This window comes from Ornithodoros turicata, chromosome 1 (assembly GCF_037126465.1).
Source record: "Ornithodoros turicata isolate Travis chromosome 1, ASM3712646v1, whole genome shotgun sequence".
Taxonomy (NCBI): Eukaryota; Metazoa; Arthropoda; class Arachnida; order Ixodida; family Argasidae; genus Ornithodoros; species Ornithodoros turicata.
The window spans coordinates 116,651,958-116,669,760 of NC_088201.1; the positions used below are offsets into that span (position 1 = coordinate 116,651,958).

Below are 17,803 nucleotides of genomic sequence, written 5' to 3' on the forward strand. Positions count from 1 at the left end.
CCGCAGAAGAGAGAAAGTTCCGGAACAAGGTTGATCTTACTGGACCCTGTTGAGACGTCAGAAGCAATCCACTTCTTAAAGTTTGCAGGAAGACTTGCTTGTTGGTAGGTCATCGGTGGGCAAGGGGGTGCTACTCCAAGCGTTGTGTTGCCAAAAGGACTCTTTGCAGCTCGCAGGACAGCAGCGAAGTCGTGGTTCCCCACGTCAGCTTGACGTCCTCCCAATTTCTGTAAAGACGCCAGCTGGTGCTGTTGCTCCGAATTCCCACCTCTTGCTAGATAGTCGTGCAAAGAGCGCGCAACGCTCGCGCGACTGCGTGCACTTTCTCGCGTGGTCATGAACCAGACGTTCAATTTAACGAGAGCACGGGGAACATCACGTACTTGATCTCGCAGGTGTTTGTAAATACCGACGAAGGCTGGGCGTACGCCTCGATTGCGAAGAAGTAAGATTTATCCTGTTGCCGAGACGACGGCTGTGCCTGTGTACATAGACCTAGTGTTAGTGTGTCATCTGACAAACAGGGCAGTACTTTTAAGTCGTTTTTCCACACGTCATGGCCAAAAGACGGAAAACGCGGACGGGTCGTCATCGTAGAGCAGATATACACAAAACGCACGTTTGCCAGAGGTTTGACACAATCAAGATGGCCGACGAAACCTCAGCGCTCGTTGTTGCCAGATGTCAAAGTCATTTTGCATAACACCCATTCACACCGTCTTTTCTTAGTTCTATCTTTCTCACTTCGTTAATGCACTGATGAGGCTCATCTTGAGCACATGGTGGTGGCCTTTGCCATTGGTTCATTCATGAGTAGAGCACAACCGTTTAGTATGCCCCGAACCAATCACTGAACAAGTGAAAGTTGCAGGCTACTCAATTCAGAGAACAGTCTGATCTCCCACAGACAGCTGCATCGCACATTCGCCTATTTGCAGATGACTGCGTCGTCTATCGCGCAGTCCATTCCACAGCTGACCATATAGCCTTACAGGGAGACTTGTATAAAATAGGCGAATGGTGGGAAACCTGGCAGATGTTAGTTATCCCCACAAAATGTAAACATGTGATGTTTTCACGAAAACAACGATCATGTCCCACTACATATATCATAAGTGGATCACCTGTAGAAACCGTTGCTAACTACAAACACCTTGGAGTGCATATTCTCGTCTGATCTAACATGGAACACACACATCTCGAACATTCTTTCTAACGCAAATCGTAGACTTAGGTATCTTCGGCGACACATAACTCATGCACCTCCACACCTAAAACGGCTGGCCTACCTTACGTTTGGCCGCCCGAAGATCGAGTATGCCAGTGCCATATGGTATCCCCACCAAACTTATCTTTCGAATAGTATCGAAGCCTTGCAGAATAGGGCTGCCCGGTTCCTTTTCAAACAATATCCACCTTACACAAGCGTAACCTCACTCAAGGTCCGAGCTGAGCTCACCGACCTTAAAACACGTCGCATTATTCAACGGCTGTCATTATTTCACAAGTTCTATCACTCTCCAGCGCTCCGCAGTAGTTACATCCGCTCCCCTTCTTATCTTTCCTGCCGTGTTGACCATCAGCATAAGGTACTATTAACACGGTCACGTACAACATCATTCGAGGCATCCTTCTTTCAACGAACATCAGATTGGTATAAACTCCCACGGCATATTGCAGAACTCTCAGATCATATCCAATTTACCAACGCATTAATCGCCGAGTTTACTTGACCATTGTCGCTCCATGTACACGCACATCATTGCTCTCTATTCTAGATATATTCTTTGCTATACTTTATTTTTCATCTCGTTATAATCTTTTTCTGTCTGCTGTTTTTCTTTGCTTGTTTTTTTTTAGTGTATGTTTGTTGTTTGCTGTACAGTGCCAGTGTGTTGCATACGTGCTCACTCCCTCATGTAATGGCCTAAAGCCCCTTGATGGATCAATAAATAATAATTTGACAGTTAATTCTCATTGTGGCAGGCGGAGTACATCTGCCTTAACAGTGCACGTTCCTCGTTGTCCGTGTTAAACCATACCAACCATCCATACTGTCATAGGCATTGAAATCTTCTCTCCCAGTGCGCCGTCAAAACTTAAATAGAACAAAATATGTTGCAGTCCAATACACGTACCACCGCTAATTTCATCTACAGCCACATTCCGATGGACGCAAGCTCACATTACTGAACCGTGTTCGTGAACCGAACGGTTTGGAATGAACTGGTTTGAATCACTATAGTTGCCTTCCCGAGCTGGACCTGAACCTGAACCCGTATAGCAAGGTACCAACCTCAACCGAACCGATAAACTTTTCGGTTCGACTCTCTCTGCCGTACGTTCACCTTTTTGAGCTTGACCGCATCTGCGAACTACTCTTAATCGGTTTTCATTCCAAAGACCTACATTTTGTACTTCGTCCTAATAGCCTGCACCGAAAGAAAATGCATTCACAATTCACCTTATCGAAGTTAATACCGTTTAGAGACCCAGTGGTTTCCCCCGGGAAAACATAAGGTCGTCTCTAACACTAGTATAAGGGAGATATGCCGCAGTTATGATGTCGCTTTTAAGGCTTCGGAATGCTCTTCAGCTAGCTTCAACCATGCATTTATGCCACAAACGAATCACACACTAGGTTTTTATCAAAATTACGCACATGACGATGACACCAAAGGAATAAGCAATCTATACCTGAATATTAGTGCAGCTTTCCTCCTGAGCACAAGATAATGTCGCTTACCGCAGCCCAAAAAACAATGCACTGGCGCGAAATCTTGCAAATAAAAGGAATAACGCTCTTGAGACGAATAATTTCCACTATCCGGGCACGTTGCCGAATTTTGCGACTATAACAAATAAGGCACATCTCCACATGGGACATCCCCCCGGTTTTCCCCCAATATTTTTAATTTGCATGCAAAATTGCGGGCTCGCAACGACCTCTCAAAGGAAATATTTATCTACTCGTCAAATGAAGGTGATAGAAATCCGCTCCTCCCGATGCTTGCGTGGCCAATATTTTTTTCTTTCTTATTGGACCTAGTGTTACACGTATTGTATACAATGTTGGTTTGCTGCCGCACTTGACAAGTAATGATCAGCTGCTGCCGACTTTTACAAAGTGTTGCTCACCGTTTTCAATTAGAATTTTGTAAAAAAATATGAGTGCACTTCAGACAAAAATTGTGCAGCAGGAGAATTGAGTCTACAGAATACATATTTTTTACACTGTACATCTACTTCTTTACACTACCATTAAAAGTCAGGAGTCAAGAGACTGAAGAAGATGCGGCTAGAACTGGTTCGAGCCACAAGGTATTAGTATAAAAGGCGTGTCAGTAATAGAGCAGTTTCGAAGAAGACGAAGAGTATTTTGTTGGCGTTCCTGCGGCAACTGATATAGCTAATGGCTCTGAGGCATCTACTTCTCGTAAGTGTAGCAAATTTTATAATCCTAGAACTATCACGACGAAGTCACCTTACGTGATAAACACGTGGATAAACAAACAAAGTATCATGCTCTATTTGAGTTCGCCTCACAATCAGTTGGGTGGTCGTCGCTACAGACTCGCGAGGTACAGTAATACAGTAGCTTTGCAGCTTCCCATGAATGAGGTTGTGCTCGATATTTCTATTTACTGACGCTGTGCCGTCATTGAGTGCGTTAGGCAGCCCGGGGCGCGACTGTTTCAGACTCCACTCACTTAACGCGACACAAGCGTCACTCGTGCACCCGGGATTGTGAGACTCAATCCGAACCAGAATTATTCACGTTTTCGTTTCATGGGTGTATGGAAGCAGACTACAAGCGCCCAAGTACTTGAGATTTTCCATGATGTACTTCCTTGTTGAGCGGCAGCAGGTCAACCTCCGAAGTGTGAGCTCAGAAGCAAAATGCGGACTTTCTATGTTACCCAATGATCCGATTTCAGTATAATAATATTTTTATAACTGCTATCATGCTATTTTGTTAGCGGATAACTTCCTCACGGATATCGACGGTTATTCGCCAGATATACAGTGTTTTAATGCAGACACCTTCACGCCATGCAGTCACCTTCACGGTAAATAGCTCCAATGCTGTCTGTTATAAATTCCCACTTTTTCCATTCCATTCATGTTCAAATTAGTCCAACGTGTCCTCAGTCTGTGCACTTCATGAGAAGACAAGAGGAAGCTGCACCAGTGGGCAAGCCGTGTAGCGCTCCAAACTTGCTGCTCGCTGTTTAGTGACCGCCAAACTCCCGACTTGAGTGCGCTGAAAGAGGGGCGCCTACTTAACTGATCCGTTGCAACCCCCTGCAACAACAACTTTATTTCAGGATGATGGGTGGGGTGTTTCATCGCCGGGGGCGATATTCTACTCCATTGCTGGATGCCCTCCAATTTGCACAGACATATCAGATTCTGGGAAAGACATATTTTAGAAGGACCACCTCTTCCCAGGTGTGCGATACGGACAATAGCATATTTTGTGTTTTGCTTGGTACACCATGCCATCTATGCGCAGAACTACACATCTGCATAGAATGCGAGTTATGGCACACATTATGATCTGAAAATGTGCTTTAAAAGCGCGGAAAAGTGCATCTTCCTAATGCTGCTTTCATGTTGGATTTACTGCCCGACAGGGGAGTAAATGTTGTTCACCATCATCCTCTACATTCCGTGTAAGCGCCGCGAAGCAGCTGTGGTTATGAACGGTGTACATATGCGGGCACGTAGAGAGGAAGACTAGGAGGTGTAGCCGAGCATTGTGTGCACATTGTTGAAAAAAAACATGGAGAGGAGTTTTTTTTTTTTTTGAACTACGGCACAGGGGACACAGACAGCTTATCTTAGATCTTTAATGACACGGACAGATAGCGAAATCCTGGAGTCATTCTAAGTAGATCAGGTGTCGGTGAAGCGTCAATTTATATATGCCAACAAGAAATGCAACATAGTGCGTTTCCCCTTCCTTCCTTCCGCTTTAGGTATAAAAGCAAAATTCTGGTGTAAATAAAGTTGTTCGATAACGGATCCTTCCTCCCTATGCCGTAACAGTAAAAGAACAACACGTGGCTCCGCACATATGGCTGCACTAGGAGAAACGTCAGAAGGGCGACAGGGTCAATATCAGTGGGAACCGCACTCACATGCATCTCGGAAAACCTCAGCCGGTGGTCTAACTTGAACCTGAACTAACCTTTGTCACAGTACATCAGTATATATATGTTCTAAAAGCATGTAGCGGTGGATAGGTCACTACCCCTCGTATAGGTGTCTCAAGGTCATGCAGTAAGCAATGGCGCTTCGTTTGTGTTGCTCCACCGACTCCGCACTGCGAAGCCTAACCGTCGCTGAAATGTACATTCCATTCACAAAAACGTCTTCGTTTAACTTTGAAAACAGACGAGGCTAACATATTGTTCAGTGATAATGAAACGCGGTCATTCTCAGACATCGCAGACATACGTCAGCGAATTCATTCATGATGGCCTTCACCGACCTTATTCACCATCAAATCATGGGGGAATGAGGTGAGTGATATGCTGTTGAAGTTCAACGAAGGACTATGTAGTGATGTGACGTTGAAGTTGAATGAAGGGCTATGATGTGATGTGATGAAGTTGAACAAAGTGCTATGGTGTGATGTGAGGTTTCGCACTAGCGATACGAGGTTACTGGCACATATTAAAGGGGTTCGGTGCTACTTTTTTGTAAATTTTTGCCCTCCACCGCTGCAGTTCCTGTGAAGTTAAACATTTTTATTTTGGTTCTCATTCTGACTTTGGCCCTGACGATACGAGTGCACTAGTTCATATTAAAGGATCTTCTGCCACTTTCTGTGAATTTTGCGGCCTGCACTGCTGCAATCCCTTTGAAGTTTTATACGTTTCCTATTATCACTATAACATTGCCGCCAGCGATATTAATCACGCCATGTTGCACGTTTGCTCAGACGGTTCATGTGCATTCATGTACATGAATACGCTGTATGCGAATGTTCATATGGGTCATAGGCTTTATGAGAGTGCTCATATAGCTCATGCGCTGTTTGAGAGTGCTCATATAGCTCATACATGCTCATATGGTTGCTCATACAATAAACACATATACGAGCCTCATATATGTATTGGCATCATCGTGGAAGACCAGCCATATTGGCTGGCTCCCTTTAACGCAACAAACGCACTAGTCTACAACCATCGCAACGCCAACACCCGAAGACGAGCTCACGGCAGGTCTGGGATTGATGTACGTGCTAGATGCCACCTCGCAACAAGCCGAAACTCACGGAGAGTTGCTCGTGGGACAGCAGCACGAAGGACACAGGAAGAATGGGAGGCCCAGTGGACGCCAGATGACCGGGGTCCCGCTGGAAATCAGAAATTTGGGACAATCCCACCACCCTCAGCGAGTGGAGAGCAGGGGGAGATGCAGGTGGTGCTCAACAAATAGCAGGCAGGTTCGCACGAACTTCACCTGCATTCAGTGTGAAGTACACATTTGTGCTGAGTGTTTCCACTCCTTCCACTCATGAATTTCAGTGGACACCACTTCTAGTACAATGTGTTTTCTTCAAGTTTAGTCCTGTTCGAATTTTACCAGCTTTTGCAAATAAAGTTGCTTCATCAAAGACAGCGGTACGCATATGTACCACTTGCGGTTGGCAAGTACGAGGATGGTGGTACAAATAGCTACCACTTTTATCTCGAAAACTATAGGCCTATCGAGGTCGGGACAAGTTGTTATCGACCATGGCACAAGCTCCTAATCAATATTTATAAGGCATAAAGTCCGAAAAATTCACGAAAAGGTCGCGCCTTATAAAGGGTTAAACAGCCTGCATAAGAACTGACGCATTTGTGAGCTGCGCAGTGCTACTGCAGCACGAGCTTCGCCAGAATTTGTCCGGTTGTAGCTCATAGAGCGCAGAACGTTCAGATTGTTTGGGACAACCTGCGGAGGAAGGGTTGACCACATGCAGCCGTGCTAAGTATTTATAGCTCACTACTTGCCTCGACGCTCTCCCTCTTTCTGGCACTGCCCCCATCTTCTCGTCTAACAGGCTCAAGAGGCTTCAGTTGAACACAAAAATTACGTCCAGGCTTATGATATGCAAGTGAAGTGTACGTGGGTCTGGCAGGTGAAAGTACTCGTTTTCCATAAGTAATGTGTAGGCTGCCGTGGACATGGTTTTTAGAAGGAGAGAATCACAGATCTACTCTATGCTGAATCTTAACACAACTGAATACCGTATTTGCAACAGGTACGGAAGGACTGCTGTTGCATTCTGGACCTACCTCGTTCCTCTTTTTGACGCTGGATCGCAATATTCTGTGGACTAACAATTTCCAACCCGCTCCGAGAATACAAAGCAGCGAAACACTTTTGTGGCGGTGACGGACACACGCCAGAGCAATTTACACTACTTGCAGCAACTTGAAATCACCCAACTTTACAGAATAGCCATCCCTTCCTATCAAACATTGTGTTTTTTACTTGACCTACCGCAATTTCGTTATCCTCACAGCACCCAGCGACATTTTAGCCCTATGAAACGTCCGTTCGGGCTGTCGCGCATGCGCATTAGTTGTAGGACGCGTGATTACGCTCAAACAACTCGCTTGCTCTCAGTCGGCTCGACCGATTGGCATTGGCATCGCGAAGGAAGATGGCGACTTTCAAGACGTGGAATGTTGAGGTGTCGAATTCTAGCGAACTTTGGGAATGCCAAGTACGTTGACTGTTTCGAACAATGTGTATCATCTGCGGGAAGTTATTGAATGTAACGATGTAGTGAATTGGGTATTTCACACCCTTCAACGTTCAATCTTGCCGTGCTGCTTGGGCATTTGTGCAACACGGCTACGTACCCTGTTCAGTCAATATGGGGTGTACGCGTGCAATATGGGGAAAATCTTGGCGAAACGGGTCCCATATTGGACCCGTATCGCCAATGACCAGCCAATATGGGTCCAATATTGCGTGCTGCTTGGGTAGGCATCTTGTGTCCACGGCTCGGTAGCTGCTGCGAGCTGAAGTACGTCGAACAGTTCGCAAATATTCTCGGGACCGCACCGCCGCTCAGTTTCAGCACGACGCGGCCATCCCTTAAGAAAAAAAATATTTGTCCATGCTATAGAAATTGTATAGAAATAAGTCAAAAGAGTCAATAGACATGATATTGAAATTCTATAGATTTTGCATGGAAAATCCTTTGTAATTGCTGTGTATAACTAATGGTTATTTGGGACAGACTTCCTTTTGACATTTGTCCAAAAGATTTCAAAAGACACTTCCGCTCTGGACTTCATTTAGACTTCCTTTTGAAAGTCAATACGTTTTGGTTTGAACATCTATTGAAAGTCATTGACTTTTCTTTCGATTACTCCCCACCCCGTCCTTGCACATACTACGTTGTCTCGGGTTGCCTTGGCCTTAAATTTCATTCCCTCTGCTGTGAAGTATTAAGGGAGAACGCAAAATCACATGTGAACAGGTGCACTTTATTGGGTCACTTCATTTTTGAAAAAATCGACGCGATGCTTTCCTTGGTCACTCGTTGCCCGATCGAAAAATCCATCAAGACTCCATCAGAAATTCTAATGGTCCATTAGAATATTTTGACGGTCCGTCAAAAGAGCTTGTCGGCACATTAAGAACTCCTAGTGGTCCTACAGGACTGTTAGCGGTCCGACAAAATCTCAGAGAGCTCGTCAGGTGGGCCGAATGGCCCCACAAAAAGGCCTGATAGTACCACAGGGCTCCTGACGGCCCCACAAATGGTATCTAACTCCCCATTAGGTGAGATTCGTGGTCCCACAAGAGAACTTAATGGTACTTCAACGAGGCTTTGCGGTCGAACAGGTGATGCCTCATTTTAGATCAGGGGCCCCTAACGGAACATCAGAGATATGGAATATCATGTAATCGCAAAAACACTCCATGCACGACGCCGTAAAGGACAGAAGTGCAAAGGCTAAGACGGAACCTGTGTCCTCTCCTCTCCTGGTCTTGCCCTTTAGTGTTCCTTGTGTCGACAGTTCTAGTTGTTATAAAAAATGAGCAACGCTGTAGCCGGCGTTCTTCCAGTATTCAATATGGCAGCTCGCATGGTTTGACAGGCCTATAGACCTCCGACCGTCAGGCTACTAATTTGTGCCCCTTACTGTTTACGACTCGGAATATTCTGATATTTCTTCAAGATGCAGCTGTTCGTGATATGTGACCCCCATAAAACTTCCCTAAGGGCACATTTATGCTGCAGCATCGCTGCTCGCTGCAGCTTCAAGCACATCGCTGCTCGCATAACCGCTAGGGTGCGTTTACCCTGCAGATTGCTCAAGATGCTGCTCGCTTTCGCTATATCAGTCGCCTAGCAGCGTTCACAGTGGAAGTATGATTTCTTCATCTGACAGCGACAGTTCGGACTCTCTTGCGGTCAAGTTATGGTTCGCGTCAAGGAGGAAAGCCAGAAGATATGGAGTTCACCCTTTGAATCAAGAACGCCCTAAAGAAGGCTATTTTCACACGTATTTTCAGCGCTTGAAGACCTATCCCGAAAGGTTCTCTGAACACGTCAGGATGTCACTGTCCACATTCGAGTACACACTGAACATGATGACACCTGAAGTGGAAATGCAGCTGAATATCCCTCCAAACGTCGTGAACCCTATATCTGTCGAGGAGCGGCTCGTAGTTACATTAAGGTAGGTTGCTTCATGCATTTTAGTTTACATGAATGTATGCTACTGTTTATTGTACTGCTTATTTGCGTTTACTGACGGCAATTGTGTTTATTAAAGCTTGAAAGGAATACATACTGAGCGACAGGAAAAGTCATAATCTGAAGCAGTACGTTGGGGAGTAGGTGGATATATCCCGTGGCTTGTAAATGTTCGCATCGTAGATACCATTGACTTTTTATTCGTTTCCTCGTATCTTTAACGGAATTTAGTTAGCTGCTGCATGACGTCTACAGCTTTTTATTTTTTTATTTTTATTTTTTTTTTGCGGTGAAGACAACATATGCCTAACGATCTGGCAGACCTTTCATTCCTGTAGTAAATGTTTATCCTTTCCTCCCGCGTACCCTTTGCGACCAACAACGGAACCAGGAGACAAGAGCAGAATTACAAACAGCAGACGAGCTTTTACTGCGAACAAAATAGAGACGGCATAGCTACGGCATTACTCTTGGCTCTGCCACGTTCTGGGTTGCGACAGTTGAGTGCAACTGCCGTCGAAGAAGGCAATCCCTTGTGACGGCGCTGGCCCACTGTTTGATGGGGATTGGCGGGAGACCACAGTTGCCGAGCGGGGACTGGAGTACACAGGTGTTACTGGCGGAGTTGAATATTCTCCCCTACCAAAGTACGACGATGGGTGATAAGGATCACTGAACCCGTGGCCCTCAGGAACCGGTCTCCCTCCGTCTGTATGGTACGTGCCTGTTGGTCCGTAACCAGATCCGTATGCCCGTTCCATCACAAGTCGTTGAACGTCAATTCTGAATATCATCTTATTTACGGGTGTCATACATCTCACGTGAGGAAGAAGGGATGTGAAAAACGCAACATCTTCATCCTGTCTCGCAGCCGACTGGGACTCCTTTTCTTTACGTAATCGTAACTTTTCTTTTTCAATTCCGACGAGCTCGCTACCAATTAAATCAGTGGGCCGCGTCCTCTTCCTGTGGCCAAGTGAGCTTGTCGGCATCTGTGGAATGGGAGTCGAATGGATCGGTGGGCATGCAGTCGATGCCGGTTGAGACTGAGGGAGCACCGGGGTGCTGCAGCTTGAGGTTGGTGTTAGCGGGCGGGAGCTCGCATCAGCCTCTTGGTCACTGTCGAGGTTTTCATCACGCGCTTCAGTATCCCCTTGCGCTGGATCGGTGAAGCTAAGGTTTCCACTTTTTTCCCTTGGCTCAAAAATGTCACGCAAGAAAAGTAGAGACCGAAAGTACTGCCACTGTACAGCGTCCTCGGGGGCTGGGTCTCCCGATGACGGCTTTGGCAGAGATTGGTACTTGTCCTTGAACTGCTGGCGCAACGTCTTCCATTTGCCTTTAGCTTCGGCTATTGCTGAAAAAATGACAGAAAGGAACGTTTTTGGTGTGACTCTGAGTAGCTTTCTACCAGTTCTTTTCCTTTTCAGGTTTTTAGCAACCGGAAACTCCTATGCAAGTCTGGCAGCAGAATTTCGACTCGGGCATACAACAGTTTCGGATATTGTCAAACAGATGTTACCACTGCTGTGGAAAGTCTTACAGCCACTCCATATGAAGCCACCAACCGCGGAAGGCTTCAGAGAAATTGCTCACAACTTTTACCGGAAGTGGGGATTCCCAAATTGTGCCGGAGCCATAGACGGCAAACACATCCGGATACTATCTCCAAAATGGTCCGGAACTATGTTTTTCAACTACAAGAGCTATTTCTCGATAGTCCTGCAAGCCGTCAGCGACGCAGAGTACAGATTCATTTTCATTGAGGTCGGATCTTACGGGAAGGAAAGCGATGGATGCATTTTTAGGACCTCAGCGTTGTACGACAGGATTACAAAGGGTACACTTGGCATCCCCGAAGACAGAGGCCTCCCGGATAGCAACGTAGCGGCACCCTTTGTATTCATCGGTGAGGAAGCCTACCCATTGCTCAAGCATCTGATGAAGCCGTACGCAAGAAGAACCCTTGACCCAGCAAAAGAGAAGTTCAACGTAGCCCTTTCTAGAGCAAGGAAGACCATTGAATGTGCTTTTGGCATTGCCGCTGGAAAGTGGAGAATACTACGAAAGTCAATTGAGACGAATGTGGGCATAGCGGAGTGGGCAGTTAAGGCAGCCTGTGTCCTGCATAACGTCGTTATTGACAAGGAAAACGTGGATCTTCACCATGCCGGGGACGTACTTTCCAGGGCCCCAACGGGAAGAAGGAATCATGGTGCTTCTGCCGAAGCCGTTGAAGTGCGCAATCACTTCAAGAACTTTTTTAACGATCTGTGAAGCCTGACCCGTGACGAACTGAACGAAAAATTCTGTTGTGAGACAATGTGACCTCATTCCTGTGCCCCTTTTTTGACATGCTTCTTGGTATTATTAAAATACGTACTTGTTCCACATTTCTCCGCAACCTCAGTCCAAAGCTATCGAGCTTGAGCCTGTTGTGATGGTCAGCATGGCGTTGGTTCCAAATAGCTGTTCGTTCAAACACAGCCGATATTAGCACATCTTTCATATTTTCGCCCATAGCGGTACCACGCGAAGGGTCAATTGTTATCGGTGACAGATAAACATAGAAAGCGGTGGAAACTGGGGAAGAATGGAAACGAGGAAAAGTGGGAAGGAGGAAACCGACTTCATCACAACCAATCGCAGGTCGGATTTCAAGACGCCAGTCATCAATGATACCAGGAAGACAAACATGTTTACATTCCTAGGTGCAGCGAGCAGAGCGGCAAGCAGCGGCGAGGATAAGCGAGCAGCCAGGCTGCAGGGTAAATACACCAACAGAAAGCTCTGTGTTTGACCTGTCATCGCCAGAAGTCAGGTAGTCCCCGGGCATGTTCAAACATGTTTGGCAGCATTGTTGTGGCGATGATCATGGCGTGCATCTTTGGCAAGCAGCGATGCTGCAGCATGAACGCGCCCACGGAGATACATGTGTTTGTTTCGTCATCGCCAAACAGCGATGTGCCATGTGCCAGCAGCGATGCTGCAGCATAAATGCACCCTAAGACTGATCAGCTCTCAGAGTCTCAAGCTGCGAACGTCCCAGCGTGTAAAGACGATTAGCATCGCGCGACGCTCCCCGCCTATAAAAGGTATTAAGAGCGATAAAAACCCTCGTGCCGGGAAAAAGGGCGACACAACATACAGCACGGACTGACGAACAATTTTTTATTGACAGATTTGCTTCTTAAATAACCTGAGCCAGTAACGACCTTTTCTGCAAGGTTACCCTTTTACACCCTCAAGTCTGCCTAGTGACTTTATCCTTTCGAAAGCACAATACTCATCAAAGCTCCCTCCTGTTAGCAACTCTTAAGTCCTGTACTTTCGAAAAGATAAAGCCACTAGGCAGGCTTGAATGTGTAAAAGGGTAATATTGCAGAAGAAGGAGTTGCTTGCTCATGTTATTTAAGAGGCAGGTCTGTCGATGCAAATATTGTTTGCAATCTGTGCCGTGTTCTGTGCCGTCTTTTTTTCCGCCACGGGCGGTTTTATCGCTTTCAAAGCATGAACCGAACAGCACCATTTTTAACAATTGTCTGTAAAAGGCCACGTGCCATGCGCGAGTACGATAAGTATCCATAAAACGACAAGGCGCTTCATAGGTGCACGTCGTTTTTCGTATATCCGCAGGATGTCACGTGTCGGCAGTTTTAAAAATGTTCCTAGTCCTGTCCCAATTCTCTGATGGAATGGAGAAAATAACGTGCGATTGCACTGCACAAGATATATTATCGATGGATCTACAGACTGTCTAAACCAAAATGAGTAAGAAACACAGATGTTGTGGTAGTCTTTAGTTAATACCCCAAGCCGTTCCTCACTTCAATATTGCGTGTGTGAGTAAATTAAATAGAACACCTCACCCCTTCTGTTGAACCGGTGCAGCAAACAGGGCTATCGGATTCGCCAAATGACGGAAGATAAGCTATAAGTATAGTATATGTGATGTGTGCACCCATTGATGCCAATGGATCAAAGGAAATGGACACTGCCATCCTAAGTGAGGTTTTGGTCCTTCAGTTCTGGAGGGCGGTTATTTTATATTGTTTTTTACTTATTCTGTCCACTTCTTGAAATGCTACGTGCATGGTATATTTTGAAAAAGCTTGGAAACAAAAGAGAAAATTGAAGTAAAAAAATAAAATTATGTCATGACAGCGGTCGGAAAAAAGAAATCAACAAATTTTACTCTTTACTTTTTGGTTGCTTTTGTGGAGCTCCCATCAGGCCATTAGACCCTTAGGTCCTAATGATCCCATCAAACCAGTAAACCATTAGTCCTATTGGAGATGTCCGAAATTACGACAGGCCTATTGGCCTAATCGTGCCATTAGGATTGGCTCTGATGGATTTTTCGATCGGGAGGCTGGTGCTTGTCTATCTTCAGTGTTCCTACAGGGAAAGCGCAATTTTCAGCTTTTGTCTGAAAACGTAGAATAGAATCTCCTTAATATTTTATGGCATATAATGTATTGTGGCATCTGCATTTAATATGTGTAATATCACACATCCGCCAGGCCTACCCTCACATGGGGACAAAACGTGGCCATTACAGTGTCGCATACTTGACATTTACACACGCTTCCATGGATACACCAGTAATGTTACTCCGTCATCGTGATAAATAGTGGAATAAAGAAGACCCCCAACTGTATTATGCATCCCCTCTCAAAATACGACGGGTGTGAACCATCCAATTCAAGTCCTTTGTGTATGCTCGGAAACAAAGTTGAGCTGAGCGGAAACTCAGAACCACGTGCCACACAGCTCACTACACGAAGCAGCTACAAATACTTTTTATATCGTATAGCGTATCCCTTCCTCAACATGACGAAATAAATATGACATTAGAAGACTCACCTGTAGCAACAATATCGGAACCGAAGCACCTGTGTCCGGAATCCATTTGGCGGCGAATTTCTTTCCTCACAAATTACTTATCTACGCTATGCAGTATCCGTAAACCCGCATCAATGTTCTAGAGGTTCTCGATCCGATGCAGGTCCAGCATGCCTACATCGGGCCACTTCACACAAGGAAAAATCCACTTGGAACGCGAAAAAAACTAACTTATCAGAACTTGTAAATGGCGCCACAACGCTCTCAAGTAAACTTGGCTACAGTGGCAAAGATCAAGCGGGGAAGGAATGGATTGGCTCGGCTTGAAAGCCAAACAATGTTGCCCGCCGTGATTCACTTCATCAAGAGCGAGAAATTCAGGAGGAAAGGCGCGCTAAACATGACAATATTGAGGAAAAGAAGTAAGCAATATCAGGTGTTACTATAATTATTGTAGGCAGAAACGCGAGTTTTTCGTTTCTTTTTTAATATGCAGCGCAAATAACTACGTATTAAGAGGCCATACCAGTCTGGGAGCAACTCCGATTCACGATTTTCCCGATTCTAGATGGTGCCACGCTCGCCGTCCTTATCACGCCTTTCGCCTCCGACTCCCGAAATAATCCCCATTGTGCATTGGTTGACCTCGCGAGTTCAAGGCGGTCCGCGCCCCCTGCGCTGTTTGTCGAGAGGTAAAGTGTCGGACTTCGCCACGAAAGGTCCGCAGTTCGATTCGAGACATTCACGTCCTTTTGGTTGTCTCCTATTGCTATATGCGTACTTTATTTTTATTTTGTTGTTATATATTTATGCTACAATTATTGTTTTCACACCCTGGCGCCTGTACTGACTGATTATGGAATTTTTAGTTGCTCTTCGTATTGTTTTACTAGTGCATACTTACTGTATGCCGACGTATAAGTGTGATCGGATAGTACGGATGCCGGTATCTCGGAGGCTCTCAACTGGATCTACCAGCGGCTGTAAATTAGGCTATAAACATTGCCTACACACAGCGCTTACAATGCCAATCTGGAAAATCTAGTGCTCGAAACGGTATTCTTTTTTTTTTTGCACTTGCTCAGGTACATGGAATTTACCTTGATAATAACCCTATCATTCGTGCAAAAATGGCATTTTGATATGTATATTTCTGGTAAGTAAGCTTAGCTGGGTGATGGGTTGAACAACTGCAGAGGACCGCCATAAACGTTTAGTCCCCGTGGTTTTAAAGAAGAAAACTTAGAAATGAAGAAGGACTTGCGATTTTTGCGTTTGCAATCGGTGGTGTAGCCAGATTCTAGAATTGCAATAGACAGGTGTGTATCCATGACGTGCCCGGGAAGATTAAAATGTATAGCAACGGGTGTGGGGCGATTATTGACAATGTCGGACTTATGACCGTAAAACCTCTGACGCATGGTATTGGAGGTTTCACCAATGTACTGAACATTGCATTTCATACATGTTATTAGATAACAAATGTTAAAGGAGTTACAGTGCAATGATTGTTTGATTTGAAAGGTGTAGTTGTTTATGGTACTGGAGACCGAGGAGCAGGTAGAAATAAGATTACAAATTTGGCAACGTGTGCCATTGCAGGGGCGTGAACCAGGTGTTGTAGTATGGAGCAAGCGCGAAGAAGTAAGGATATTCCGGATATTCCTTGGCCTGCGGAATGTGACACTGGGGGCAGAAGGAAATAGTTTTTTCAATTTTTCGTCACTGTGTAGAATGTTAAGATGGCGCTGAAAAATAGTTTTCATGTTACGAAGGGCTTTGTTGTAGGTGGTCACGAACGTAATGTTTCTGTGATCCTCGTTCGGTTGGCTGGAAAGAAGTGCCCCTCTGTCCAGCGAGCATGATTTGGTGAAAGCATTTTCAATTAGATTGCTGGGATAGTTACGTTCCCTGAAATCAGCAGACATTTCGTGAGCGCGTCTATGGAAATCGTCGGTATTAGAACATATGCGCTTGAGTCGTGTGAATTGCCCAAAAGGAATATTTCTTTTCTGGACATTGGGTGATAACTATTAAAATGAAGATACTGACGTCTGTCGGTTGGTTTCTTATAAAGGTCGGTGACTAGTTTTCCAGACCGAATGGAGACAGTGACATCAAGAAAATTGATTGAAACATTGGAATGGTTGCAGGTGAATTGGATAGTGCTATGCAAGGAGTTGAAGTGTTCAAAGAAAGACAACAAGGAAGAGTTGTGACCTGGCCACACAACAAAAATGTCGTCGATGTATCTCAGGAAAATGAGCGGCTGTACGGGGATGGATTCAAGGGCCCTCTTTTCAAATTGACCCATGAAGAGGTTTGCATAGTTAGGTGACACGCGGGATCCCATCGCTGCGCCATGTACTTGGACAAAATTTCTGCCATTAAGCTCAAAGTTATTATACTTTAGGACTAATTCACGTAGTGGGATGACCACAGAGGTGTGGAGGATGTCGGAGGGAAAAGAAAGGAGAAAGGATTCCACTGCGTTCAGGCCCTCATCGTGAGGGATGTTAGTATACAATGATTTTACGTCCATGGTTACCAGTGTCATATTGGTCAGATGGGAGAACTGGTTGTTAATAGAATTAATTTTAAGGAGAAAATCATTTGTGTCTTTGACGTATGAAGGAAGTAGTGGGGGTACATGTTTTATATAATGGTCTATTAGAACAGACTACTTATTATTACCCGGAAACTTCAGTAACATATTTCAAATGCTCAAAGGCTGAAAACCAAAGAAGATATGGAAAGGTCGAGCGGCAAGGCCTCGCAGCGGGAGTCGCCATATTCCCAACACAGTCGTTTCTTCTTTTTTTTTTTTTCCTGGACGCCAAGAGGAACGATTCCACAAAAAATAGAAGGACACAGAGTAGAAAAATAATAACAATGGTCACCTGACAACATAACAGGTTCTTGTTTGAGTGTTGCAAAAAAGTGCAGTTCGGCCTCCTTATTATGTGAGACAGGATAATATATGCCTTCTTTTCTTTTTTTAGAAGAACTTCTGAAGCGTAAATTTTTACTCCAGATTTTGTTGTGTTGGATGCTGAGGTCTCAGTTAATTCAATCCAAACTTGAAAACGTGAAATTCAGTCGTGGAAAAGCTAAACAACGGGACACCATGTGAGCCAAATTTATGCGTATTTTAGGAAAATCACTATTCTTGAAGGGCAACACAGATGCAATTACAAAATTGGGGTTTCCGGAGATGAATATGAGCGCTATAGTTGC

General features: G+C 45.1%; 1 protein-coding gene across 1 annotated transcript in view; it reads left to right on the forward strand.

Moving 5' to 3' along the window:
• The first annotated feature begins 3,351 nt into the window (after nt 1-3,351).
• The window catches only part of LOC135383963 (uncharacterized), a 298,299-nt gene continuing 283,847 nt past the window's right edge, over nt 3,352-17,803 (forward strand). The window contains exon 1 of the mRNA XM_064613239.1: nt 3,352-3,436. Within this exon, the coding sequence (XP_064469309.1) occupies nt 3,413-3,436 (24 nt within the window). The 5' untranslated portion in view covers nt 3,352-3,412. The remainder of the gene's footprint in view (nt 3,437-17,803) is intronic.